This window comes from Kogia breviceps, chromosome 9 (assembly GCF_026419965.1).
Source record: "Kogia breviceps isolate mKogBre1 chromosome 9, mKogBre1 haplotype 1, whole genome shotgun sequence".
Lineage (NCBI taxonomy): Eukaryota > Metazoa > Chordata > Mammalia > Artiodactyla > Physeteridae > Kogia > Kogia breviceps.
In genome coordinates this window covers 95,439,234-95,466,541 of record NC_081318.1, presented here as the reverse complement: position 1 = coordinate 95,466,541, position 27,308 = coordinate 95,439,234, and the positions used below count along the sequence as shown (strand labels likewise).

Sequence of the window (27,308 nt, the reverse complement as noted above, 5' to 3'; positions counted from 1 at the left end):
CTGTAAATCAACTATACTTTAATATTATAAAATAAAAAATTAAAGTTGTAAATACTAACAAGTTGGCAATGCAAGAAGGCAGAAATACTTCATCAAGATTCTCATTTCTAATGCTGCTACTTAATAAAAGTAATTTTAAAAAGAAGGTAACAATTGTTAAAAAAAAAAAAAAGGGTTGACATATTTTTTTTTTTTTTTTTTGCGGTATGCGGGCCTCTCACTGTTGTGGCCTCTCCCGTTGCGGAGCACAGGCTCCGGACGCACAGGCTCAGCGGCCATGGCTCACGGGCTTAGTTGCTCCGCGGCATGTGGGATCTTCCCGGACCAGGGCACGAACCCGTGTCTCCTGCATCGGCAGGCGGATTCTCAACCACTGCGCCACCAGGGAAGCCCAGGGTTGACATATTTTAAGGATTTTTCCAAACTGTAAGATAGTATTAAAAAGAAAAACAAAAAAAGACAAAAAAACAAACAAAAAGAAGGACACCAGATATCCTTAGAAATGTTCCCTAAGAAGTCCCATGGTGCTAAACATCCTCAAAACACACTGTGAATCTGAAAACAACTTTGTGACAAATACCAAAAGTCAAAAATCCTTTAGATCCAGTAACCCCATTTTTGGAAATTTATCCTAAGAAAGTAATTCCCACTAAATAACGACCTGCAGAATTGAGATGTTCTTTGTAATACTATTCATAAAACTAGATATAAGAGTAGAAATCATTTAAATGTCCAATCAATAGAAAATTATTAAATCTGAGCAACCTACCATATGTACATATGGACAATAGCACAGCAAGAACTCATGGTAACAAAAATCACTATATTAAGCAGTGGTTTCTCTTTAAAAAAAAAAAACAATCACTATATTATGGTTACAGGAGTTTTCCTCAAAATCTCCTGTAATGTTACCATAAAGCTTTAGTAAATTTTTAATTGCAGGGCTAAAGAGATAATATGCAATAGTAAGTTTTTGTGTAAATAGTTGCTTCAGGGCTCTGTTTAGCCAATTTATATTGTCATATAAATGCCGAGTTGATACACAGGTATAACATTTACCATCGAGAAACTACATTAGTATAATATTTCTATAAATAATTATGTATCAAAACATAAACCATGGTGCTGTGTTCATCCTGCAGACAAATAAGATTTCACTTACATAACTGTGATGTCACTTTTCAAAGAGAGTGTGATTATCTGTATTCATTCATATATTGTTTTGTATGTGTTCTTAAATCACTGAAACGTTGATCACTGTCAAAAAGATGATCTTCATCCATGTGAAACTTCCTAAAGGATAATCATTCTCTAGTTTGGGAATTCAAAATGTCCAAAATGTTAAAACAAAAACAAGTAATTAAAGTATTCCTAATGTATAAGCAATAAGATATGGTCAAATGATCAATATGACCTGAATTACAGTTTTCAAAACTTTGAATTCTGTTTCCCATAGGTAGAGAAACTCAAATGCAGAAAAAGAGAGTCTAATAAGCAACTGGTTCTAAAACTGAAAAAAGAAGTATGCTCTCTTATTAACTAAGTCAATACTGATTCTTCTTTTAGAAGTTCTCTAAAAGCTAATAAATGCAGAAGGAATAATCAAATTAGAAAAATTACCAATCTGCTACCTTCGAGAGATAATGGATTTTGGCAACAGATAACCATGGATGCTAAAACCTTGAAAGTTTAAAGATGATAGACAGATACAGCTGACAACACCTGAACTTCTTGATCATTCTTAACATCACTGGAAGTTAGACAACTAAGTTTTTATGTGCTTCTTCTAATATTATGCAATAGAAAATATAAAGTCCCACATAAAAAGTTTCATGCTGAAAAAAGAAATATGAAAGAAAAGAGAGGGAAGAAAAAACATCTGAAGCTAATCACATCTCTTTATCAAAATATCAGTTTATCAGAAATATGGGGAAAGTGGAATATTACATGATGCCAAAAGGAAGAAAAGAGCCAAATACAGAATATACTGACATTTCTGTAGGCCAAATGATCCAGTTTCTTATACACTATGAGGAAAAACACAATTTAAAGGGTTGTTCCAGATAAAAAAATGATTCAAGAGACATTTCAATCAAGTACAATGTGCGGATCTTGTCTGGAGCCAATTTGAACACACCAGTTACAAGAAGACAGTTTTGAGACAAGTGAAAGAAATCTGACGAACTAGGTATTTTATATTAAGGAAGTATTAATTTTGCTATATGAGATAATAGTATTGTGCTTTTTAAAAAAAGTCCTTCTCTGTTAGTGATGCATACTGAAGTATACATAGTTAAACTGATGTGGGGATATGCTTTCATACTCTTTAAAACTATGGGATACATGAAACAAGACTGGCAAAACTTTGAACACTGCTGAAGCTGAGTAATGGCCACCTGAGATTATTATACTGTTCTCCCTACTACTGTACATATTTTTGTATTTCCCTACTAAAAAGGTTTTTTTTTTTTTTAAAGTTCCCCAAGCCTTTTATCTTACATATACTGTCCTATATAAAATAGGTAACTATAAGAATGGTATACTTCCTCCCAACTCAGGGAGACGTCCTTGCCATCTATTTCTAAGCCTCTATCTGGGGAATCTCTCTTAACCCTTACTTTTTTCAAAAAAATAAATTTATTTATTTTATTTATTTATTTTTGGTTGCACTGGGTCTTTGTTGCTGGGCACAGGCTTTGTCTAGTTGTGGCGAGCGGGGGCTACTCTTCGTTGCGGAGCGCAGGCTTCTCATTGCGCTGGCTTCTCTTGTTGCGGAGCATGGGCTCTACATGCGCGAGCTTCAGTAGTTGCGGCACGTGGGCTCAGTAGTTGTGGCTCACAGGCTCTAGAGCGCAGGCTCAGTAGTTGTGGCGCACGGACCTAGTTGCTCTGCGGCATGTGGGATCTTCCCGGACCAGGGCTCGAACCCAAGTCCCCTGCACTGGTAGGCAGATTCTTAACCACTGTGCCACCAGGGAAGCCCAACCCTTACTTCTTAATTTCAACATAGTCCTCAAGGCTCATTTCAGGTACTCCTTAAGGAGCATTTTTGTGACTGCTTCAACTTGTAATTTTATAAATCCTATAGATTCCTATAGCACTTATTTGCTGTACTGCTATTACTTTTCATGTAATATTTTTGTATGCTGTCAACCATCTTCCCATATGCATTTATTATTTTCTCTCCCAAACTCCATCAAAATTAACAAGTTTTATCCAGTAGGAAGAACATGGAATTGAGACTTACACATCTAATGCTGGCCATTAAATGGGTACAGGTACAGTATGCATCTCTCCGAACCTGAGTTTTTTATTTGTAAAGTGGGGATAACTAAACCTGCTTCACCCTCTCCCCAGAAATATGGATGAAACTCAAATGACACAGAGGATGTGAGAAAGTATTTTTCTCAACTGTATTATAAATGTGTAACATACTCATGTATTCAGAAATGCCTCTGAATCTAACTATGAATATTCAGTATGAAGTTGCTTTTACATTATTTTAAAACCTTAACTCCACAATAATTAAATTCCAATAAAGTTTTAAGTGTAAGTTTAACTAGACCTATTTTAAATAAATCACTAAATTTGCAAGGTATCAAAGCCTTATTGATATTTAAATCACTTAGTAAATATTTATTGAGCTCTTAAATATGTGCTAAAGTCCTTATAAAGTTTATTTATTTTTATTTATTTATTTTATAAATTTTTTTTATTTTTATTTTTGGCTGTGTTGGGTCTTTGCTGCTGCTCACAGGCTTTCTCTACTTGCTGCGAGTGGGGGCTACTCTTCGTCACGGTGCGCGGGCTTCTCATTGCGGCGGCTTCTCTTGTCGCGGAGCACGGGCTCTAGGCACGCGGGCTTCAGTAGTTGCAGCACGTGGGCTCTGAAGTTGTGGCTCGCAGGCTCTAGAGCGCAGGCTCAGCAGTTGTGGCGCACAGGCTTACCTGCTCCACGGAATGTGGGATCTTCCTGGACCAGGGATCGAACACAAGTCCCTTCATTGGCAGGCGGATTCTTAACCACTGAGCCACCAAGGAAGCCCCAGAAAGTTTATTTTTAAAGTACAGACCCATAACTCCCTAAATCAGATTGAAATAAGTGCCTTTGCTATCCTTTTGTAAAGCAGATTTTTAATACATATTTTCTTAGAGTTGAGTCCATATATACCACTGAGTTTTTACATAGCAAAAGACTAAACTTTATACCAAGAAATGTAATCAGTAACCATGAACATGTAATATTGATATAATAAAGTTTTAAAATTCTAGGTCGGTGATTCAGAACATTAACCAGCAAAATGTTTTATTGCTACACTGTGTGTGTGTGTGTATATATGTATATACACACACACACACACACATATACACATATGTATTACTAATCTAACATGAACACACAAAGCAATATACATACATCACTTTTCCATACTTATTTGCCTTATCTCTTTTAATGACGTTATACGCTCCAGGAGGCAAGGACCAATTACTATAGTAAAGGTTATTTACCACAAACAAAATAGGAAATAGAAAATGGTGTAACAACAGAATGAGATTACTGTTCTAGTTTTAATTCCAATCACTGCTTAAAACATTCCTAATTTCAACACAAAAGCTAATAAGCAAGGAATCATTATCACTGGCAGCAGAGATTTTTTAAATGTTTAGACTGCTTTAAAATGAATATTTCTAAAGTTTTTGGTTTAAAAGGTTTTTAAAAGAGCTATATAGAGGTATGTTAAGCCTTAAGCATGTCAATGAAAAATGAAGGTAATTTTGGTGGAATACTTAATACAATATACATATGTAAGGTTTATGTAGATTAACACAATCTGATACAATATATTAGATACATTTTTCACACAATCTAACATCCAACATGTTGGGACTTCCCTGGCAATCCAGTGGTTAAGACTCCGTGCTTCCAATGCAGGGAGTGCAGGTTTGATTCCTGGTCAAGGAAGGAACTAAGATACCATATGCCATGAGGAGCGGCCAAAAAAAAAAAAAGAAAAGAAAAGAATATCCAACATGTTAAACCAAGGAGCAGTATGTGAGCTCCTTAAAGAGAAGTGACTATTTTATTCAAAAGTTTTGTATGGGAATACTTTATTTTATTCCTCTCTTTAAAACTCTTAGGGCTTCCCTGGTGGCACAGTGGTTGAGAATCTGCCTGCTAATGCAGGAGACACGGGTTCGAGCCCTGGTCTGGGAGGATCCCACATGCCACAGAGCAACTAGGCCCGTGAGCCACAACTACTGAGCCTGCACGTCTGGAGCCTGTGCTCCACAACAAGAGAGGCCACAATAGTGAGGCCCATGCACCGCGATGAAAAGTGGCCCCCGCTCTCGCCACAACTAGAGAAAGCCCTCACACAGAAATGAAGACTCAACACAGCAAAAATAAATTAATAAACTCCTACCCCCAACATCTTCTTAAAAAAAAAAACAAAAAACAAAACTCTTAAAGACACCCTCTAGTTTTTATGTTTTAATGTTAAGTGACTAAGAACCTATCCATACAGATAGGTTCACACCTACCTCCACTGAACTATCATGCTTCCCAATACACAGGTCTCAAACTTATAAACAATCTTCATAACATGCCCCTTAAGCCCTGGTGATCATTTATGTTTCCCCAGATCCATTTATTTCTTCAATAATATGTGGCAGACAGAAAGGCAGGGTACGACAGCCATGAGTATAATATATCCTGTACAAAGAGATGATAATCTCATGACGATCATCACTTTGCTGGACTCTCTTGACATAGTTTACTATACAAAGTCAAGAAATGAGCTTATCTTAGTATTGATATTTCTGTCCCTGCTTATAGTGAAGCATTTGCCATTTTCTGCTGACTCACAGTCTTCTCAAATCTATATCTTATCACCCTTAACATAAGCTTTCAGTACATGAAAGAATGAATCTAGAGATGTCATTATACAGTCCCTATTCCAAAGAATTCATATAGACATTAAAACAGAGCAACCCTAATAATGCTGGAGGAGGACACCACAGTTTAGACCACTCCATCCAGAAAGTTTATTCCTATACTTTGTTTCCATCTATGATAAATAGATGATAAAATCTATTGATCTATAGATCTACAGATTTATAGATCTACTGATCTATAAATCTATGATTAATCCCACTTATAGAATTTTTCTGGGTTTTTCTTGTATGTATTTACCTTACAATCAAAGGAGCACACAAACTGTAATTCAACAAATAGTTCTATGACGATGTTCAATGCGCAAAGTAACTTGTTAGACTCTAGACAGGATAGAAAGATATATGAAACCTACCCACACCCTTCTCTCCTCAGAGTTTCTAATCGTAGAAGGAATGGCAGGGTTAGCAAAAAGAGACAGGTGTACAAAAACCCCCATACAAGGCAAAAATAGGGTAATGCCCTAAGAAAGGTATGGGTAAATGCTTAAAAAAAAACTCCTCTTATGCATGAGACCTTGATCTTTAGTCAACTTTCTGCCTCTGTTCCCCTGCAAACCTGATAGCTAATTTGCTATACTGCTAGGTACATTAATAAAAATGCTCCTTGGTTGGTAAATTAATTGTATCTGGACTGGGAAAATTATAAATACTTGATGAGGATGCCACAGATGTGAACTTCCCCAAGATGCAGTGACTCCTGGAAGGGAACCTGGAAGTTCTGCCTATGCTTGTTACAAGAAATATTGGCTTCTGAGGTGCATGGGGCTTCTAAATTAGGGAACACCCTCACATCTGCCCAATGTGGATCTTAACTCCTTGTCCCTGACCAGTCACCTGAGAACCCAAGAAAATAACTCCTGGATGGCTGACTGTACTCTTTCACAGATTCACACAGAGAGGAACACTTGATGCTAACCTCTGATAAGATATGGCTCCTATCCTATTTACCATGTAGACTAATGCCAAGTATGGCCTACGACAGTCTTTTAAGTCTGAATGTTCAGTTGAACCTAAAAAGACCTCCTTGTAGGAAGTGCAAAAGGTCAACGTTCTAGGCTCTAGATTCTGCAGGGTTCAAGAGAAGGACATATCTACCTGAGTAACAGGAAAGATAAGGAGTGACGTCATGAGGTTTCATTAGATGTGAATGCTTCTGAAAGATATGCAGGAATTTCAACATTTGAATGTTAAATGAGGTAAATCTTCTATTGAAAAAATTTAATTTAAAAAAAAGCAGTAATGATGGAGAAAGACAATATCTCATGCATATGCAAAAGGTAGGAAAAATGGCCTGTAGAATCTTTAAGGAGTATGGAGAGGTCAGTCAGACTTCAAGACAGTGTTTATTTATTTAGCTGTTTCTCAAAATTAAATATACAAATCCCCATAATAGAAGGAGGGGGATTTTTCTCTGTAGATTTGGATTTAGAAAAAGATTACACTAAACTAGATCTTTAAGTGTTCTGTGTACCAAAACCATCTAACACAAATATAAGCCCTTGCCCTGAAATCTCATGGCAATATTTGGTATTAAGTGGTAGTCAACCAGAATGATTCTGAACATACTTTTTTCCTAGCTCAAAATTAATATAGCAAAATTTTAAAATTTCAGAGAGCTCAAAGAGCTTCCTAGGGATTACAACCACAGACCTCAGTTTGAATAGCACCGAATAAAGAAATACCAAGGGCCTAATGTTTGCCAGGGACTATGAGAGTTATAAAGATAAGACATTGTCTCTGCCTTCAAGGAACTTATGATAATACAGTTTTCACTCATTCAATAAACATCTGAGCACACACTAAGTAGACGAGACTGAGAGGCTGGAAATCAAAAAATAAAGAAGTAACAGCGGCCCTTCTCAAGAAACTGATGTATGGGGAAGACAAACAACTACATCAATGATTACAATAGTGCTATAAGAAGCACACACAGGGACAGTTCATAATAATTCATAATAGTTTAAGTAAGTTTTAAAGAATAAGTTAACAAGCCCAAGAAATAGAGGTGGAAGAGGGAGAAGATATTCCAGAAAGACACACATGGAATCAGAGATATCAACAGCAAGAAGTGTTTAAGCATGTTTCTCTAAGCATGATCAACAGACCACCAGCACCACAATCATCAGTAGTGCATGTTACAATTTCTTACAACTCTACTTAACCAAATCAATGAAAAATTTGAAAGATCAGGTTCACAAATCTATATTGTAATACGCACCTCAATCTACATTCACCGTAGTTTAGGAAGCACAGATTAAAACTGCTAAAATTCAGAGAAGAGTTAAAGGTATAGAGAAGGGGCCAGAGATGAGGTCAGATAAGTCAGGCAAGGAACGGTTCAAGAAGTACCTTGGGTATTGAGCTAAGGAATATGATCTTTATCCTGAAAAACTATACAGAGCCACTAATGGTTTGTTTCTCTCACAGGAAAGATCAGAGCAGCAGCATGGCAAAATAAAGCTGAGGGCTTCAAATGTGAGGTTGAGCAATCTGTGAATAATTCTCCCAGATTTAGTAGGTTTAGAAGCTCTGAACCTGATGAGAACATGTAAAAAGTGCTACCTCTCCAAGACTCCTCCTTACTGATAAGTTACCTTTGCTCAGTTCTTTGCTTCACTGAAAAACATGTAGTACCCTGTCTAGTTTCAAAGTGATCCTCATGAGTGTAGGGTGCCCAGGGTCCAAACTGGTAACCTTTTTATTGAAGAAAGGGATATGAAACTATGCAACTGCTATTATAACTAATAATTTGCAATTTTATTCTTGAATTCCTTCAATACTAAGTATAGGACTAACCCAACCCACCTTGATGATTTACCTACATTAATATTTTATTAGGTACAGAACACAGGGCACATTAACCACTGTTAGATTCATTTGAAACTTAGCTACTTTCAATGACAATGTGGAAATAAATGACTTTAAAATATTTTATTACTGAAAGAAGACTTTAACTCTTGATAATCCCTGGATCTATCAATTACACCACCAACAAGAAGTTTCCATTAATTCTCTAGCAGGCTTCCTTCTCATACTGTTTTTAAAACCTTACTAGACTTGGTGTCATTTGCCAAATACGCATCAAACTATCTTTTCATCCACTTAATTTCTAGTTGTTACACGTCATGCCAAACTTCTTTGAGTCGACTTTTCCGTTTAAGACAGTTCTGAATTCTGAAAGAAATTTTTTACTTGGCTGTTTAGCCATACAAAGCTTGAGTCAGCTTCAAGGCCCTGTTTTTTATCTACAGCACATTACTAAACAGCTTCCAAAAAAGGAAACTTTACATAGACTCTAAAGTTGAGAAAATACAATTATAAACTCCTACTTTTAACTATATGATCTGGGAATTTAAGCCTTCCTTGGTTAAAGACAATATGATTTAAAATTTCCTAGTTAAAATACGATCACTGGTTAAAAATCTTACACTGGAGAACTTTATATCCTTCCTACTTCTATTGATACATTCTGTCCTAATATTTTCTATCATGATGAGTACTCAGTCACTCAAATAATGTAGTAAATTTCAATTTCCCTCTTGTCACTATTTTAATTCTGCTAGTTTCCTAATGCCTTTTAGTATTTTCCACCTTCCTGAAATAGGCACTAACCAGAACTGTTACTTTAAAGAATTACAGCATTCATTTCAACTCATTGAGATCACACTAGCTGTTTAAGATTTTTTTTTTTTTTTTTACATATAAGGAATATTTTGTTCAGCTCTATTGTCCCGTATATCTATCTACCACGAAGAGGCTGGAAAAATTTGTAGCTTTAGTTCTACCTCTCCTAAACAAATGAAATAGAATTAGCTAAGATATGAGCACTATCATTTGTGTATAATAAGCTTTGGGGTTAACCAAGAGACCTTCAAGCCATATGATTCATCACTTACTACTGTCTGCTTCCAAACTTTTTCATCCTCCCATATACTTTGTACTCATTAAACCTCTTACCTCCTCCAGGCCCAAGCACCTGCTAACCTCTATTTTACTCTCTGTAACTATTTGCCCATTCTAGACACTTTATATAAATGGAATTATAAAATATTTATCCTTTTGTGTCCAGCTTACTTAGTGTAATGTTTTCAGGGTTCATCCATTTGTAGCATGTTTCAGAATTCTATTCCTTTTTATGGCTGAATAATATTCCACTGTATAGATGTACCACATTTTGTTTTTCTGTTCATCTGTTGATGAACACTTGGGATGTTTCCACCTTTTGGCTATTATAAGTAATGCTGTTATGAATATTGGTATTCAAGTACCTGTTTTGAGCCCTTGATTTCAGTTCTTTTGGGTATACACTTAGGAGTAGAATTCCTGGGTCATAAGGTAATTCTATGTTTAACGTTTTTAGAAACCACCAAACTGTTTTCCATCTGGTTTTCTTTTCATGCCTTAATCTCCTTTTTAAATGTTTCTCCTGTTTCTTAAATATTTTTGTTTTCTAGGTGTCTATACTTTGTAAACTGTACTGGAGGTTTCATCCACTAGTACTGCAGTTTTCACCATTTCCTAAGTGTTCATGACTTCCAAATCAGTCTTAACCTAATTCTATCTCATTAGCTCCACCCAAATAGCGCTCCACATTACTAGACCTCTTAATTTAGATGTGTCATGACTATAAAGTACATGTTTGTTGTAGAAAATCCTTTCTCACGTCCCAGATTTTGGAATTTAAAATTAAATTTAGAGCTGGGGCCAGCAAACTTTTTCTGTAAAGAACCAGAGAGTAAATATATTTAAGGCTTGGAACAACATAGTTTCTTTTGCAACTACTCAGCTCTACTGTACCTGGTAAGCCAGAAAACATATGTAAATAATTGGGCATGACTTTTTAAAAATAATTTTTTATTTATTTTTGGCTGCGATAGGTCTTTGTTGCACGCGGGCTTTCTCTAGTTGCAGTGAATGGGGGCTACTCTTCGTTGCGGTGTGCGGGCCTCTCATAGCAGCAGCTTCTCTTTTTTGCACAGCACAGGCTCTAGGCATGTGGGCTTCAGTAGTTGTGGTGTGTGGGCTCAGTAGATGTGTCCTGTGGGCTCTAGAGCACAGGCTAAGTAGTTGTGGCACATGGGCTTAGTTGCTCCACAGCATGTGGGATCTTCCCAGACCAGGGCTTGAACTCGTGTCCTCTGCATTGGCAGGAGGATTCTTAACCACCGCACCACCAGAGAAGTCCATGACTAGTTTTGTTTTGTTTTTTAAAATTTATTTATTTATGCAGATTCTTAACCACTGCACCACCAGGGAAGTCCATGACTGAGTTCTGTCTGTCTGTTTATTTATGACTGCATTGGGTCTTTGTTGCTGCGTGCAGGCTTCTCATTGTGGTGGCTTCTCTTGTGGCGGAGCACAGCCTCCAGGCACGCGGGCTTCAGTAGTTGTGGTTCGCGGGCTCCAGAGTGCAGGCTCAGTAGTTGTGGTACATGGGCTTAGCTGCTCCGCAGCATGTGGGATCTTCCTGGACGAGGGATCGAACCCGTGGTCCCCTGCATTGGCAGGCGGATTCTTTTTTTTTAATTTTATTTATGGCTGTGTTGGGTCTTCGTTTCTGTGCGAAGGCTTTCTCCAGTTGCGGTGAGCGGGGGCCACTCTTCATCGCAGTACGAGGGCCTCTCACTATCGCGGCCTCTCCTGTTGCGGGGCACAGGCTCCAGATGCGCAGGCTCAGTAATTGTGGCTCACGGGCCCAGTTGCTCTGCGGCATGTGGGACCTTCCCAGACCAGGGCTCGAACCCATTTCCGCTGCATTGGCAGGCAGATTCTCAACCACTGCGCCACCAGAGAAGCCCCACGACTGAATTTTAATAAAACTTTATTCTCAAAAGTCAGGCAGCAGGCTGGATTTGGCTCAGGGATCCTAGTTTGCCAACTGCTTGTTTAGAGAGCGCAAATTCTGGGGAAGAACTGACTGTAATAAAGAGTACCCTTTTTCCTCTAATTTCAATGGCTTAAGCAACTTACTGCTAGTTCAGTGGTATAACTTTCTTTGAAAATGTAAAAAGAACTCAATAGGAATTTCTTATTAATTTATTAGTAAATATTTATTGAGGGTTTATTATATACCAGCTACTGTTTTAGGTACTGGGAACACAACTCCATTATCTAAAATCTTGTATTTATATTCAAATTCTGTTTTTCCCTTGTAAAATGGAAAAATGTCACCATTTATTAGTCCTATTCTTCCACCTGCCCTCTGGTTCTCATCTCTTCTCGCCTTTTCAAGATCTTTACACTTTACTCTTGCCTGCAGTTATTATCCCATGTCCCCTGTATCCTCAGTCCCCCTCTATGTTAGATCATTCCTGTCTTATTTATTATTCCATTTAAAACGCCTGCCCCCTTTTATTTATTATTCCATTTCTCTGTTCCTCTTTAGAGAAAACTCCTTGAAAGAGTTGTTTGTGCTCAACAACAGGCTGCACAACAGCACTTTAACTACCCATGTTGTCAAACCAATTGGTAATCGTAATTTATATACACTTTTCAGCATTTGATGTAAATAACCATTCCCTTCTCCTAAAAAGATTCAACTCTGCCGGCTTTCTGGGTACCACACTTAACTGGCCACTCATTCTCAGTTTTTGCTTGATCTTCTGCCCACAAATGTTTTCTTTTTTCCCCAGGCTCATCTTTTTCTTTAAACAACTCTATCTCCATCCAGTTGCTTAATCCAAAACCCTAACGTGTCATTCTTGATTGCTCCTTTGCCCTCACCCTCCACACTAATTCTATGGTCGATCCTGTGTCTCCTTCCAATATGCATTTAGTAGAATCAGTACACTTCTCTCCATTTCTACCATTTTCCTAGTCCAAGCCCTTGTCATCTCTTGCCTGGACACTGTGGTAACACTGTGAATGTACTTCATGTACTTTATGCCACCAACCTGTAAACTTAAAAATGGTTAAAAATGGGCTTCCCTGGTGGTGCAGTGGTTGAGGGTCCGCCTGCCGATGCAGGGGACACGGGTTCGTGCTCCGGTCCGGGAAGATCCCACATGCCGCAGAGCGGCTGGGCCCAGGAACCATGGCCACTGAGCCTGCGCTCCGCAACGGGAAAGGCCACAAGAGTGAGAGGCCCGCGTACCACAAAAAAAAAAAAGAAGGTTAAAATGGGCTTCCCTGGTGGTGCAGTGGCTGAGGGTCTGCCTGCCGATGCAGGGGACCCGGGTTTGTGCCTCGGTCCAGGAAGATCCTACATGCCACGGAGCAGCTAGGCCCGTAAGCCATGGCCACTGAGCCTGTGCGTCCGGAGCCTGTGCTCCGCAACGGGAGAGGCCACAACAGTGAGAGGCCCACGTATCAAAAAACAAAAACAAAACAAAAAAAGGTTAAAATGGTAAGTTTTATGTTATGTATATTTTACTACAATTTAAGAAAAAGAAAGAAAACCACAAAAGGATAGTTTCACTAAAGCCAAAGGTACAGAGAATCAATAGCATCAAATCCTGCTGAGAGAGAAAGCAATGTGAGGCCTGAAAACCATGCATTAGCTTCAGTATGCCAGTAGCATGGTCAAAGTAAAAGCCGATTTGTATGGAGCAAGTGGAAGAATTAATAAAAGGGTGAACGATGCAAAGATTCAAGCATCTGAATGAGCCTACAATTTAGACAGTGCACAAGGAATTACAAGAATGAGAGGCACAAATAATACTGACAAAAGGTCAAGACTTAATCTGAATTAGCCACTCTCAGAACCTACCTCTGACCCCGTGAGGTGATACTGGGGTCTTGGAAAAGGTAAAAGGCTGTTGCTAAGACTTGGTTAGTAGAGCAGATAGAACAAAGATATAGTAGGGCTTGTCTGCATATGGCCCCAAGGGAGTGTCAAGATATGGCTTCTTTCCCTCAGATTGGAAGTAGTTTTGTTCTGGCCTAGAACTGGTGGTAGTAGATCTGCTCCTGCTGAGTCTAGAGAGGCATAATGTGGAGGGCAGTTCCTGGACCCCCAGACAATGCTGTCATGAAGCTAGAGGTTGAGATCAGCTGCTGAGTCCTGCTTGGTGTGGCAAAGAGTGCAGTAGGACAGGTACTATTCAGGGAAACAGAGTATCTGCTGCTCTCAAGTGATGTTTAGGCACTGTTCTAGAAGGTATTTTAAACATCACATTGTCCTACCTCCAGTTTTACAGACTGTGAGATGACTGATCTAAGTGCCACAAACTCTAGATCGAAGCCCTAATTTATTATTAAGTCACTGTGTATCCATGGGACATGCCACATAATCACTCTGGGTCTCAGTTTCCACATTTATAAAATGAAGTCTTAATTCTAAGTCACATGGCATTATAATAGCAAAGAAAATACTAAAGCCCATATCTCTTATGTTGATCTAGTACTTTTCCCACCGAACTGCATTCTCCCCACTATTCCTGTGAAATTTACCAGAGTGCTATTTATGCCTATGGATTAATGATCTAATGAGGTAAACAGCTTTATACCTTATTTCTGTATTACAAAATAGTACTATGTGTCATTTCATTAGAGATACACAAAGCCTGATTTCTGGTAATTCTGAATCTATGTCACTTTAACTGTCATTACTTCACAAACTTTACAAATGTGGAGAACAATTTTGGTCATTAAAGTTGAGATTATTTACATAATACTTCCATTCTTAAAAATGAAAATAGGCTATTTTCAAGTATGTTACAGTTCTAGATTGTTGTTGAAAACTCAGAAAGCAGAACAACTACCATTTTGTTTACAGTAATCTAACTGATGTTGCCACATTTTCCTGGAACCACTTTACAAATTTAAAACCTTGTTTATATCAAAATATCCTTATTCTTTAAAAAGCCATCAAAAATCATCATTCATTATACATTTTAATGCAGACGTTTAAGTAGTCAGGTGAACTGTAGATCTAAAAAGAGAGAAAAGCCAATCATTAAATTGAAAGGCATTTACAGAAAAAGAACAGGTTAGAATGATTGATCAAAATAAGCTCTGATTCCTCCTGAAATTGGACTTTTATGACTTCCTTCTTCCTCATCAAAAATTTAATTTCTTCCCTGTATAAACCTACAAAATATAGTTGGATTTTAATGAGAAGCTTATACCACTGTTTTAGGTGAAACCTCTAATTTTCCTTTTAATGTTAAAACATTCAATAACAGACACTTGGGTATCAGTAATTGCACATGGATAGACTGGCTCCCTAATTGTTATAGTAATGAATGTGAAAGATCTCCAGGAGTTCTCAGTATGCTCCTTCAGATCTGTGATCAAAACATGTCTATCATTCTTGTCATAACCTATTACTTTTTAAAGATATATTAAAAGTACACAAACTACAAAAGTATACAAGAAATTTTTTTAAATGGAGAGGTTTGGTGTGACAATTGTCCTCAGTTTATCACATGTGGCATTTTACTTCATTTAACTCATCCGTTAAGAAAACTTAGCTCTTTGGATCTATGTGGCAAAATGGATCTGGAGCCAAGCAGCCTTGGGTTTAACTTTCTTATTTTTTATTAACTATGGCCTTTTTTTATTAACTATGGCTTTAGTTAATTAAGTCTGTTAATCTTCTTGAGCTGCATTTCTTTTGCAAAATGGGAATAATACCTGCCTAACTTTTTGCTGGGGTTATGAAGATGTATTACACACTATGTTACAGACAACTCTATGAATGCAGTGAGCTCTGTAATCAGTATCACAAGTGGGAAAAAAAATTAAGAGAAAAAAATGTGTTTATTATTAAGTATAAAGCAAATGAGAAATTCACCGTCATTCTAAGAACCGTTCTAAACAATGCTAAGACAGTACTTTAAAATAGGCTTTTGAATATTAAAACAAAATCACATTTAAATGAAAGCACTTCCAAATTAGGATAAGCAAATCAACACTTTAAGAGCAGCAGAAAGTATTAGCTTCTTGATAGTAGATTAAGTGTAAAGAAATCATAAGCAGAAATGTTAAGTACTAGTGGAACATGAACAAGTAAAAAGCTATTGAAAACATTTCATTATACACAAAACATTTTAGTATCTTCAATTACAGAAATTCAGACTAAAAGCAACCAAACACTTCAACAAGTTAATCAATTCTGTCAGCAGGTGGCTCTAGTGACACTGACTTAATATCAAATACTATAAACAAAATATAGATAGTAAAAATGTACTGAATCTCAGAAATTTGCAGTCAAAAAGAGTCACATTAATACTTCAATCCAAGCCTTGTTTTTCAAATGAAGACACAAAAGCCTACCATAATTAAGTGGCTTAAGTCTACCATACGTAAGTCTACCATAATTAAGTATGTTAGTGGCAAAACAAAACTGAAAACCCAGATATCTCTCTTTAGTACTCTCAAGTCAACAAAGAGGCATTTACTGTATTGCCAGGCATAGTACTAAAAGCCCTCCTCCAAAATAATTCACCTATAACTTAGATATGTCACATTTACTAATTTGTCTACCTCATCCAAAAATACACATAATTATATAAAAGCTCATTATAAAGACTTCTAAAGGAATATTTGGTAGTAATAATAATGTTAAAAGGAATACAATGTGAGCAATCATGTTCCCAGTCTCTGAGAGCAAAGAATAATTTGGCTCTTCTTTTTTAAAAAGGCTAGGAAAGAATAAATTTAACACTCCCCATTTATACCTCTTCCCACTTCCCAGCTCCAGAAGGGTTTCTCATCTTTGCTTCCTTAATCAATTTAGTAATTCAGATGGAATGTCAGATGTAAAATAGTTAAGAAGCAACAGAATAGGTCAATTTCTACCCATTAGGATAAAAAACACACAATTCTAATAAATGGCCGAACTCTGGCTCACTTTCCTATCTATCTAGTGGTAATGGAGTCTAGGTTTTCTTTCATATTTCTTATCTTTGAGCAGAGACCTGATAAGAATACCTTTGTTACATGCAGTCATATACTATACTGAATTTACTACTCCTAAAACTAAAGCTACTACTTACATGAGCCATATATCAAAATAAATCAGTTGTTATATAAATCACTTTTTGTAACAGTGTTAGAAAAGGAGCTATAATAGAAATAAGCCAAAATCAACACATCAATAAGTTCTGCCTCTGCCACTTAACTGCTCTGTGACTTCAGTTTCCTCACCTATAATTTGAAAATAATATCTACACCTAATACTTACATCTTTATCTTTCTTATTCAGAAAGAAACAGATCATTATGATCTGACTTAGAATTTTTAAAACTAGCCTAGGCTTCATTGTTCTTTTCTCTTCTGAGAGCCTATACTTTGTTATTTGGTCTAGAACTTCTCTATCCAATACAGCAGCCTCTAGACATGTGCTACTGAACACCTGAAATGCGGCTAGTTTGAACTGAGAGGCACTGGATGTGTAAAACCAACTCTTGGCAAGGTAATGGGGAACAGAAAAAAGCAAAATACAAGATTCCTAACTCTGCAGGAAAGGTAAAACAAACCCAAGATTTTCTAAAACTTAGTAATGAGAGGAAAAGAAATATGTAACAAAGAAGCTGGACTTGATGGGAATAATAAGTCTTATTTTAGAGACCCAATAATCCAAGAGCAAACGTTACTGAGTATGAAAATACCAGACTAGAGCTTAACAAAACCATTCTTCATAGATACTGAACCAGACCTTCAATTTCCTATCTATAAAATGCTACAGATAGCATGAACTCTATCTAGATGAACTCAGACTAGATGAACATTAAGTGATCAAATAAATTCCCCTTTACAGCCTTAGAAGTGAATATAAATTTGGTCCAGTACACTAATTCACTCAATAAGCAATCATCAAGTACTTCCTAAACTTTATATTAGTTTATTAGTGATATATTATAATTTAGCAGTATAATATTTAAAAAAATATAACATATAATTAATAACATTATGTAGCCACATGAGTGTAATAAAATGTAATTCTCTCTCTTTTTAAAAAACATTTTGAGGGGTTGCCCTGGTGGTGCAGTGGTTGAGAGTCCTCCTGCCGATGCAGGGGACACAGGGTCGTGCCCGGGTCCGGGAGGATCCCACGTGCCGCGGAGCGGCTGGGCCCGTGAGCCATGGCCGCTGAGCCTGCGTGTCCGGAGCCTGTGCTCCGCAACGGGAGAGGCCACAGCAGTGAGAGGCCCGTGTACCGCAAAAAAAAAAAAAAAAAATGAAATAATTATGTAGCTTCACAGGATCCTGCATCAACACAACTATAGTATCTTCTGATTACATATTTGAAATAAAAAGGAAGCAACTTGTTAATTACATCAACATTTCTTATGAAAACAGCTCCAAAAGCTTTATGTATCTGTGGGAATGGGTGATGGGGTGATGTGATTTAAGGATCTTTTTCAGCTTCCAGGCTTTATATATTTATATATAGAGAGAGAGAGAAAAGTTTTTAAGTTCGAAAATTAAACCACAAAAATTCTGATAGTTGTCGCATAATAGAAACTGGTACCAGCTATCCTTTCTGTGTCCACTGAGTAGAGGATACTATGCCCAAAGGACATATACTTGTATGTGGAATAAAAAAACTAATTTCCTAAAACAGAAATGTTCTTTAAAAAATAGTCATTCTGTAATTACCTACAAATTGATCATTTTCTCATAATAAAAATGGCCACATTTGTATTAGGAAAGATTTGGCTCCACAATATAAATCATACTTTTTCTATACATGCTCTATAAATGCATTTAATAAAGAACATAGGCAGAAAGCAATCCCCTACACTGCCCTCTTTCAATACAGTATTCATCCTCTTTTAACTGTATAATTAATATGTGGCCTTCATTCTGTTTGTGAATTGCCTTACAGTACACATACTAAACATGCAAACAAGGCAAAGGTGTACCTCACATTGTATACTGGACTAATTCCTATCTGGTATATAAATAATATCTCATAAACTACATCATGTATTCAGTGCCTAAGAGGCCAATTTAAAAAAAGACTGTCAAGGTGAATATTTTTAGGAAGCAAAGAATATTTGATTATTACCAATAAATGCCTATAACTATCATCAGATATAGATTTGCATCTATCAGATGCTATACATTAAGAAAAACTAGTACTTTAGCCTTGGAACCTCTTGCCTGTCAAGCCCTGCTTCCAGGTTCTTTCTTTCCTTAGTAGTGTCACTACCTGGGCAGAATGAATGTCAATCAACTGTCATAAGAGTGCCATGTTTGGGAATCTGTTACTTTACAACAAAAATAACAACGCATAGTGTAAAAAAATGGCTTTTAAAGACTGTATTATAATAATCATATAGTTAAATGGACTATGTAGCATATTACAGGAATACTAGAGAGCATCCCTGAGTCTTTCTCAATGGCAGAAGCAGGAGTGGTGAAAACACTTCTAGACCATTTGAAATGCCAGCAAAAGGAGAATATTAACTGCAATTTTTGTCCTTTCTACATACCAGTTTTAGGAGCTCAAAAATAAATAAATGTGTGTGTGTGTTTTTTTTTAACTTGAATTCTGCTTTCTGGTCAATGAGCATCCCATTTAGCACAATACAACTACATATTGAATCTGAGAGCAAACATATGCATCTTTCCATCCTTTAGATTCCAACACTGTCACATGAATGAACCCCTTGCAATTTCCAAAAACAATCAATTTTCACAGCAATAACTTAGTGTTAATGTAGTGGTCTTTCAAGATCAAAATAAAATGAAATATATCCACACAACTGCCAAGACCAAAGAGTTAGAGGCAAGGAAGAACCTTTCACTGAATCCCTCAGAAATGGCTCCCATGAAAGCAAAAAGTGGCAAAGTATACATCTAGAAGGAAATACTCCCTTTTTCTTATTTAAAAATGGCCTGAATTTTATTTTTCAACTCAACTTTTTAAAAAATGAAGTAATTGCTGTGTTTAAATGGATATTACAATTTTTTAAAGATTCAATTTTTAAACCAAATTAATTTTCCAATATAAACATGAAAGATCTTACAATTTAAAAAAACAGTAACCTGTTACCTTGACTCCTGATGTCAACAATTAGCAAATGGAAAAGACAAAAACAATCTGAAAAAGATAGAGCATTTTGGCTCAAAAGTTATTTACAAAGTAATTTTAGTTAAAGGAATTTATGCCTTTAAACTTCTGACATTTTATTTTAGCCAAGAGTCTAAAATGAGCAAAAATATAAATGCAAATCAAGCACTGCTTGGTCATGCTAAAATAATTACATGAAATATTTTGCCCTTCCCTATCCAAAATACCTTTAATTTAAATACTTACTCTGAGCCTGCAGCCATTTCCAAGTATGACGTTTCTGCTGTATCAACCCCCAACGGGATCACTATGCTCATGACGTTCGCCTCTGGTAAATTCGATTACTATGGAGTCCTATGCATTGGTATCCAAAACACTGGGGCATGCCAGCCACAGTGCTCATTGCAAACATCTAAGTGCATCCACAAACCCTATTTAAAAGAAAAGGGAACCAAAAGTTAAGAATCATCTTCATATTTCCAGCAACAGTCAACCTATAACAAAGGTAAGTAAAATACATGAAGAAAGCATTCTTTATTAAAATATCAATACCAATTGGAATTTGCTCAAGGGGTCTCTTTTATTTTTCTGGAATTAAGTTATGAGATTATGATCAAAAGAAAAGTTTCTGAATCAAAATCTTCCTTAGGGAATGAATTTAGGATGCCAAAAGAAGGATTACTAAGGCATATTGCTTAGTGAGGAACCAACAAGTATTCATTTTGAAAGACAAAACAGAATTTCTTATAGCACTATCCAAAAATAAGTCTTCTTGGTTCAGTGAATGATTTAACAATAAACTTACAAATATTGAGACTTACTGTGGACTAAGCACCATACTAAGCTTTTACATGGATGGTCTATTTAATCCTCACAACTCTGAGATAGGGATCTCCATTTTACCACCGAGTAATTCAAAAGCAACTAAGGTTAAATAACATAACCAAAGTTGCTCAGTTTAAGAGATAAAACCAGAATTTGAACCAGTTCTATTCTATTGTTTATATATATTTTTAAAAATCTATTTTATTTGAATAAAGTCAATTGTTTTACAGTGGTTGTCATTTTCCATACTACATAAATACATGTATATGGAGGGAGTTTATTTCTCCATTTTTCTCCCATGAGTTAATGATCCCTAATACAGACAATTAGAAGAGAAATATACTTGAATATCTTTAAATATTCTTGTCATATACTTGAACACTTATTTTTAAACTTACCATAGTAACAAAAACATATTCAGCTTCCATATCAATTTTTCTAATCTAAATTCACTGTTTAACACCTGCTATATGTACTATATGTGAAATATCTACTCAAAATATTTTCAGCAATGATAATGGTACAACTCGGAACAAAGCAGATAGAGATAACCACATAAACAAGAGAAACAGTCAACATTGTCCCTCTCATGTTATACCTGAAATACTGAAGAGAAGTGTTTCTTCAAATAGCAATTCTTGTATTTACCTTTAATTTTTACAAGTAAGCTTGAGAATATCTACTCAGGTTAATTCCTATTTCACAGATGATGCAGATTGCGAGCTCATATCTTATGGGAAAAAAATACCAAAATATGGAAGTAATGAGGTAATAGTAGTTTGAATTCTCTAAGAAAACGAGCCTTTACTTTTAAACCATGTATAACTGGGGGAGAGCTACTAGATTTCAAGTTATAACAAAAATATACAGTAACAGGCAATTGCACTTAAAAGTGAAAAATATGAGCATTGGAGCCTATCTCTAACTCTCTAACAGTAGATGTGTGAGCTAGGCAAGTTATTTAACCACTCTAAGCCTCAGGTTCCTTGTTTATAAAATGGGTATATATCCTCCTACGATTTCTGTGAAGAAAATGAAATAATGACTATAAAGCATTTCATACACTGCATTATGCATACTGAGCAATCAATAAGTGGTAGTCACATAAGAAAAGTTGCTCTTATTTCATAACCAAAAAAACTGTGTGGATAAAAAAACTTTTTAGCTCTCATTTAAAGAGAATCTTCTAAAATAAATAAATAAATAAATAAATAAAGAGAATCTTCTAATAGGTTTTGAAAATAAAGTATGTAATTATGGTTCTCTATTTGCTGCGATTTTACAGTTTTCACCAAATTAAAATCATCCTCTTAAAAAAAAAATCATTCTCTAAAAACAATTAAAGCAGGGTGAGAAAAAAGGAAAAACTGCCCTACCTCCTTTTCTGCACCTGCGACTGTTTTAGAATTACTTTATAAAAAGCTATATTTATTAACCTGCACAAAGCCATAAAATTATAAAATTAGATTCTAAATGACAAAATACAAGCAATATATAAATCAATTGTTATATTATTCTGTATTTCTTTAAAATACTGAAAACTTGGACCTAAGAACAGATAATTAAAATTTAAAAAAATTCTCCTCCTGTTGGTAGCATCTAGTTGGTAGAAGTTTTCTTTAGCTCAGCTTATCTTAACATTAGACTCATAGGAAATCTTATATTTTAGGTATATGTTGTTAAACATTTAGTTGTATTTTTTTTTTTAAATCAGAGGCAGAAACTACAAAGCAGAATTAAAATAATTATGTATTCTTTTAGGTAACTGAGTAATATTTCCAACCTAAAACAATTTATTTGAATACGTATTTAACAGTGTCCCCCATTTTTATATAAATATACAGTCCTCAATAAACACTATATTTGAGCTATTTTTAAATAGCAGTGAAGAGCTTGCCATAAGCCTATTTCAGACAATGGCTTATATTTTTGTGATTACTGCCTGTCTCTCAAATCCTGCACAGTGCATAGAACATAAAAGGCACTCTACAAAGAACTGGTGAATGAATTAGAGCACCCAGGATTAAACTGCAGTTCTGGCCTCATTAACCAAATAAGTTGTCAACCTATACAATTGCGCGCTATAAAAACAACCACATGACACCTTTTCCAGAAATGTATCTCTCATCTAGAATCACAGAAACTCATCCCCAGGATAACAACTCATCATCACATTTGTAACAGAACCACAGACTCTGAGTTTAATTCAGCAAACAAGATGATCTCACAAGGGTCAGAAGGCAAGAGGTCATATCTATTGAGACCATAAAGTGGCAAATATTTCACTATATTCATTAAAATCAAAAACTCCATAGCCAAAAAAACTCATGCTGTTTAAAAATCCAGCTGATACTTAAAGCAAAAATTCATTAGGGTGTTTAAAAATAAGAAAAAAAGGGAAAGACAATGTAGTAAACATTGTAGTAAAAGTAAAGAGATGTGAGCTTATAAAATAGGTGTAACTAGAGAAAAACAATTCAACACAATACAAACAACTACCACAAAGCTTTCATATCTTACATGTGAACAAAAAACTGGTTATACAACTGGCAAGTAAAATATATACAAAATACATTGAGAATAAATGGCAGCCATTAAAGAAATAATATAAAAGGAAATACCATGAGATGTCTGGTAAATCTGAGGTCCAAGAAAGAATAAATGTCTTCACAAAACCTGCTATCCAGAATAGACCTAGAAACCAAGTGAACATAGGAGTATTGAGCTGTTTATAAATGGCATAAAATTATAGGTATTACTTCTGTCTAACATGGAACCTAAAATCAAAGGGACTCAAATAAAGACAGCAGCTAATTCTTAAAAAAATAAATTTATTCTTCACTCTTTTATACAAATGAATGCAAACACAAGTAAAGGAAACGCTAAATACCAAATCAAACTGGAAAGAAACTGGGAAAAAACGATATTAAAAACAGATGTAGGGGAATTCTCTGGTGGTTCAGTGATTAGGACTTTCCACTTTCACTGCTGAGGTGTGGGTTCAATCCTTAGTCAGGGAACTAAGATCCCACAAGCCTCGTGGCACGGCCAAAAAAACACACACACACACAAAAAATACAAAACAAACAAAAAACAAAACAAACAAACAAAACCCCACAGATTTAGCAGAGCAAAGGCACTGATACCAAAACAAAACCAAACAAAACCCTAAAGTAGGAAAAATGAGATAAAAGGCAAGAAGGAAAAGCAATTAAATTAGAAAACAGTTTATCAGAAGAACTGGAAAACTGAGGCTGCTTTTAAGACCACATTAAGAAGTTCAAAAAACAAAGAAATACCACTGAAAAGATAAATATGATACCCAAAAGGCAAAAAAGATGAAAATATGAGGAAAATTTTTTTCTAAAATTACAAATAAAAGGCCCAACCCAATCTAACATAATCTCTTTGAGGAAAGGGTCATTTATTATTACCTTTCAGTCCTTAATTACCACCTTACATAGAACTCAATAAATATTTAAAATTAAATCCATGTTTACATTTTGGACATATAACAAGAGAATAAGCGGGTGAATCTGGGGCTGAATTACTAATAGAAATGAAACAAAGAAACTTGAAAGAAATTGTGAGGTACCACATACCTGAGATTTTCTTATAAATCAGAAATTAAACTGCCCTCATTATTCATTTATGATTTTAATTTTACTTATAGCTGTTGACTAAGGTATAACAAAAAAAGGATACTAGTTAATCAAAATCTATTACCAAGTTACTACCTACGAAACTTTGGTCAACTCATTTCACTATTCTGGGCTTCAACTATAAATGGAGGCAGGTTAGGTTGATGATCTTACAGTTTAAATCTTACAATCACAAGTACATTAACAGATTAGTCCTGATAATCAAAATGACAGATAAATATCAGATTCTAAAAAGAATAATAGAATGAACTATATATTTCTCTAACTGAGTTAATGTTAGTATTAGCCAGTGCTCTATAAGCACTTACCTGATACTCAAATGTCCCCAAATACAGGTTATAATAATAATGATGATAAATACTGCTTACAATGCTTAATCCTCACAATGAGCCTATGGCATAGGTACATTTATTACCCCATTTTACAGATAAGGCAGAGAAGTTAAACTTGTCCAAAGTTCCACAGCTAATAAATAGAAGAATCAGGTTTTGAACCCTAACAGTCTGATTCCAGAACCTACACAGTAGTTTCCCTGAAATTAAAATTTCCCCGATGATTGGTAATACAATAAATAAAATAAAATCCAGAATTTACAGTTAAGGGGGAAAAACTGACAACTGCCTCTCTCAAAAAGAGGAGAAATTAAATAACTACATAACTGTTTCACTGCAGAACATCTGGACTGCATTCATTCTGGCACACTAAATGAAACAACAGTAACAAAATCTACTTTGCTCCTCCCCGAAACCTAATCTACTTAATAAACCTATATGCATTCCACAGCAATGTATTAAAACACTACAAAGTAAGTAAAGATGCATGGGCACGAAGTCTAAAATTTGCATTTAAAATATATAAGGGACAGTGCAAAGCACATACTCAAAAGATAAAAATATTTAAATTCCCTATTATTTTTCAGGAACAAACAGATGCCTTGCTAGTGAACTGAAAGCAACCCAAAAGTTAATGGAACCAGGCTCCAAATTTGAGATTACTAATGTATACATAAGTATACTCAATTCCTTATACAGAACTATTTGTTAAGCAAAGACCACGTATCTAACCAGTTGAATTTTAACTTGAGTCTCCCTTTGATAACCATTTCATTCCTAGAGATAATGAATTTCACCAATTCAACTTACACTAAAATCTTTTATAGCAAATAAACTCTCTATTTAAAAAATCTTTCTTCTGGTAGTCAGGATTAATGTTGATGGACCTACATGAAAAATGGAAAACTATATATGAAATTCAATGTTCAAAACACACAGTTTCTGGCTCTATACGAGAGTTCCACAGAGTTTCACCATATCATATTTTAGTACAATTCCAACCACTAGTACTAAATTCAATATCAAAATAGCAATGCTTCAGTTTTCACACTCTACCACCTATTAATAATGGCTACTTATTCTCTTGAAGCCTTAGTTCCTCATCTGTAATAGGAATAATCATAAAACATATTTCTGAATTGTTTCAAGGAATCTGTGTGCCACTCAGTTAAGTATTAGCTATGATTACCAGGTAACATTTCTGGGAATTAAATATTTAGGAAAAGTCCTTAAAAAGATGAGTATTGGACCTTATGATATCACTGGAATCTAAAACATGATACAAATGAACTTATTTACAAAACAGAAACAGACTCACAGACATAAAAAACAAATTTATGGTTACCAAAGGGAAAGGGGGTTGGGGAGGAATAAATTAGGAGTTTGGCATTAGCAGACACCAACTACTATATATAAAATAGATAAACAACAAGATCCTACTGTATAGCACAGGGAACTATATTCAATATCCTGTAATAAACCGTAACAGAAAAGAAAAAAAAAGTATTCGAGAACAATTCTCAGCTATTATACTTGTAAAAGTCAAGTAAACTATTAAGAATTTCTGATCTATTCTAGAATCCATTCTTGTCAGTAAAGGAGAAAGGATGCTTCTGTGTTGGACTGCAAATCAGAGAACGTGATAGAAGTAGCTTCACTTAAAAAGGCAACAGCCAGGGACTTCCCTGGCTGTCCATCTGCTAAGACTCCATGCTTCCACTGCAGGGGGCCCGACTTTGATCCCGGGTGGAGGAACTAAGATTTCGCATGCTGTGTGGTATGGCCAAAAAAAGGAGAAGGGGAGTGGGGGGAAAGCCAACAGCCAAACCTCTTTATTATAAACTCTAAACGTACTGTTTCGATTATTTTCTTAAAATAATAACAGAGTAATGGTTAAAATAACTAAGGCATCAGGCCCTTGAAATCTTTTTTACAGAATTTTTGTCAAAACAAGATTGGCTCTAGTAAGAGTAAATTCTTTAAAGAATAAGCCAATGCCAACCCTCATGATATTACCCAACAAGCATCAAACCACCCCTATACAGTTAAGAATGAGGCACTTTCCCAAATCAGCCAGTATTTGGCATTACTTCACACTGGCTTACCTTGCAACCCAGTTTACCTTATCTTCAGCTCACTAGAGATTTGATACTGTAATCAAAATAAGGTATCAAGAAGTACAACCTTTAAAAAAAAAATGAATACAAAGAGTGAGGCTTAGTGTAAATTTTAGTTGATAATGATGTGCCAATGTTGGTTCATAGAATGTAACAAATGTACCATAATGATGAGAAATGTTGATGGTGAATATGATATTCTGAACTGTTTGGCATCATATAATGGGGTACCACTCTAACAGGGTTTGGGGAAGCTATTCTAAACACCAATTCTTCAACCTGTCAAAGTACTGGTACACTCCTCCATTACCACCCCAAAACAACCTTGAATTAAAATAATTTCAATACTATCCAGTTTTTTAGTGCACCACGTCATTATTTTAAACTGGTATTCATCATTCCCTGAACTGCTGGAGGTCACTAACCTCTGGTGTAAAATCTAATAAAATGC

At 35.6% G+C, this 27,308-nt stretch overlaps 1 protein-coding gene across 7 annotated transcripts in view; it reads right to left on the bottom strand.

The window, feature by feature from the left end:
- The window catches only part of KMT2E (lysine methyltransferase 2E (inactive)), a 99,583-nt gene that overhangs the window by 54,267 nt on the left and 18,008 nt on the right, over nt 1-27,308 (bottom strand). For 5 of the 7 annotated variants that reach the window (XM_059074484.2, XM_059074486.2, XM_067042804.1 and 2 more), the window contains exons 2-3: nt 23,368-23,440; nt 20,168-20,352 (exon numbers count right to left, since the gene is read on the bottom strand). In XM_059074484.2, coding sequence (XP_058930467.1) covers nt 20,168-20,238 — 71 coding nt within the window. In that variant the 5' untranslated portion in view covers nt 20,239-20,352; nt 23,368-23,440. The remainder of the gene's footprint in view (nt 1-20,167; nt 20,353-23,367; nt 23,441-27,308) is intronic. The other 2 variants (XM_059074485.2, XM_067042806.1) reach the window with 1 other exon arrangement.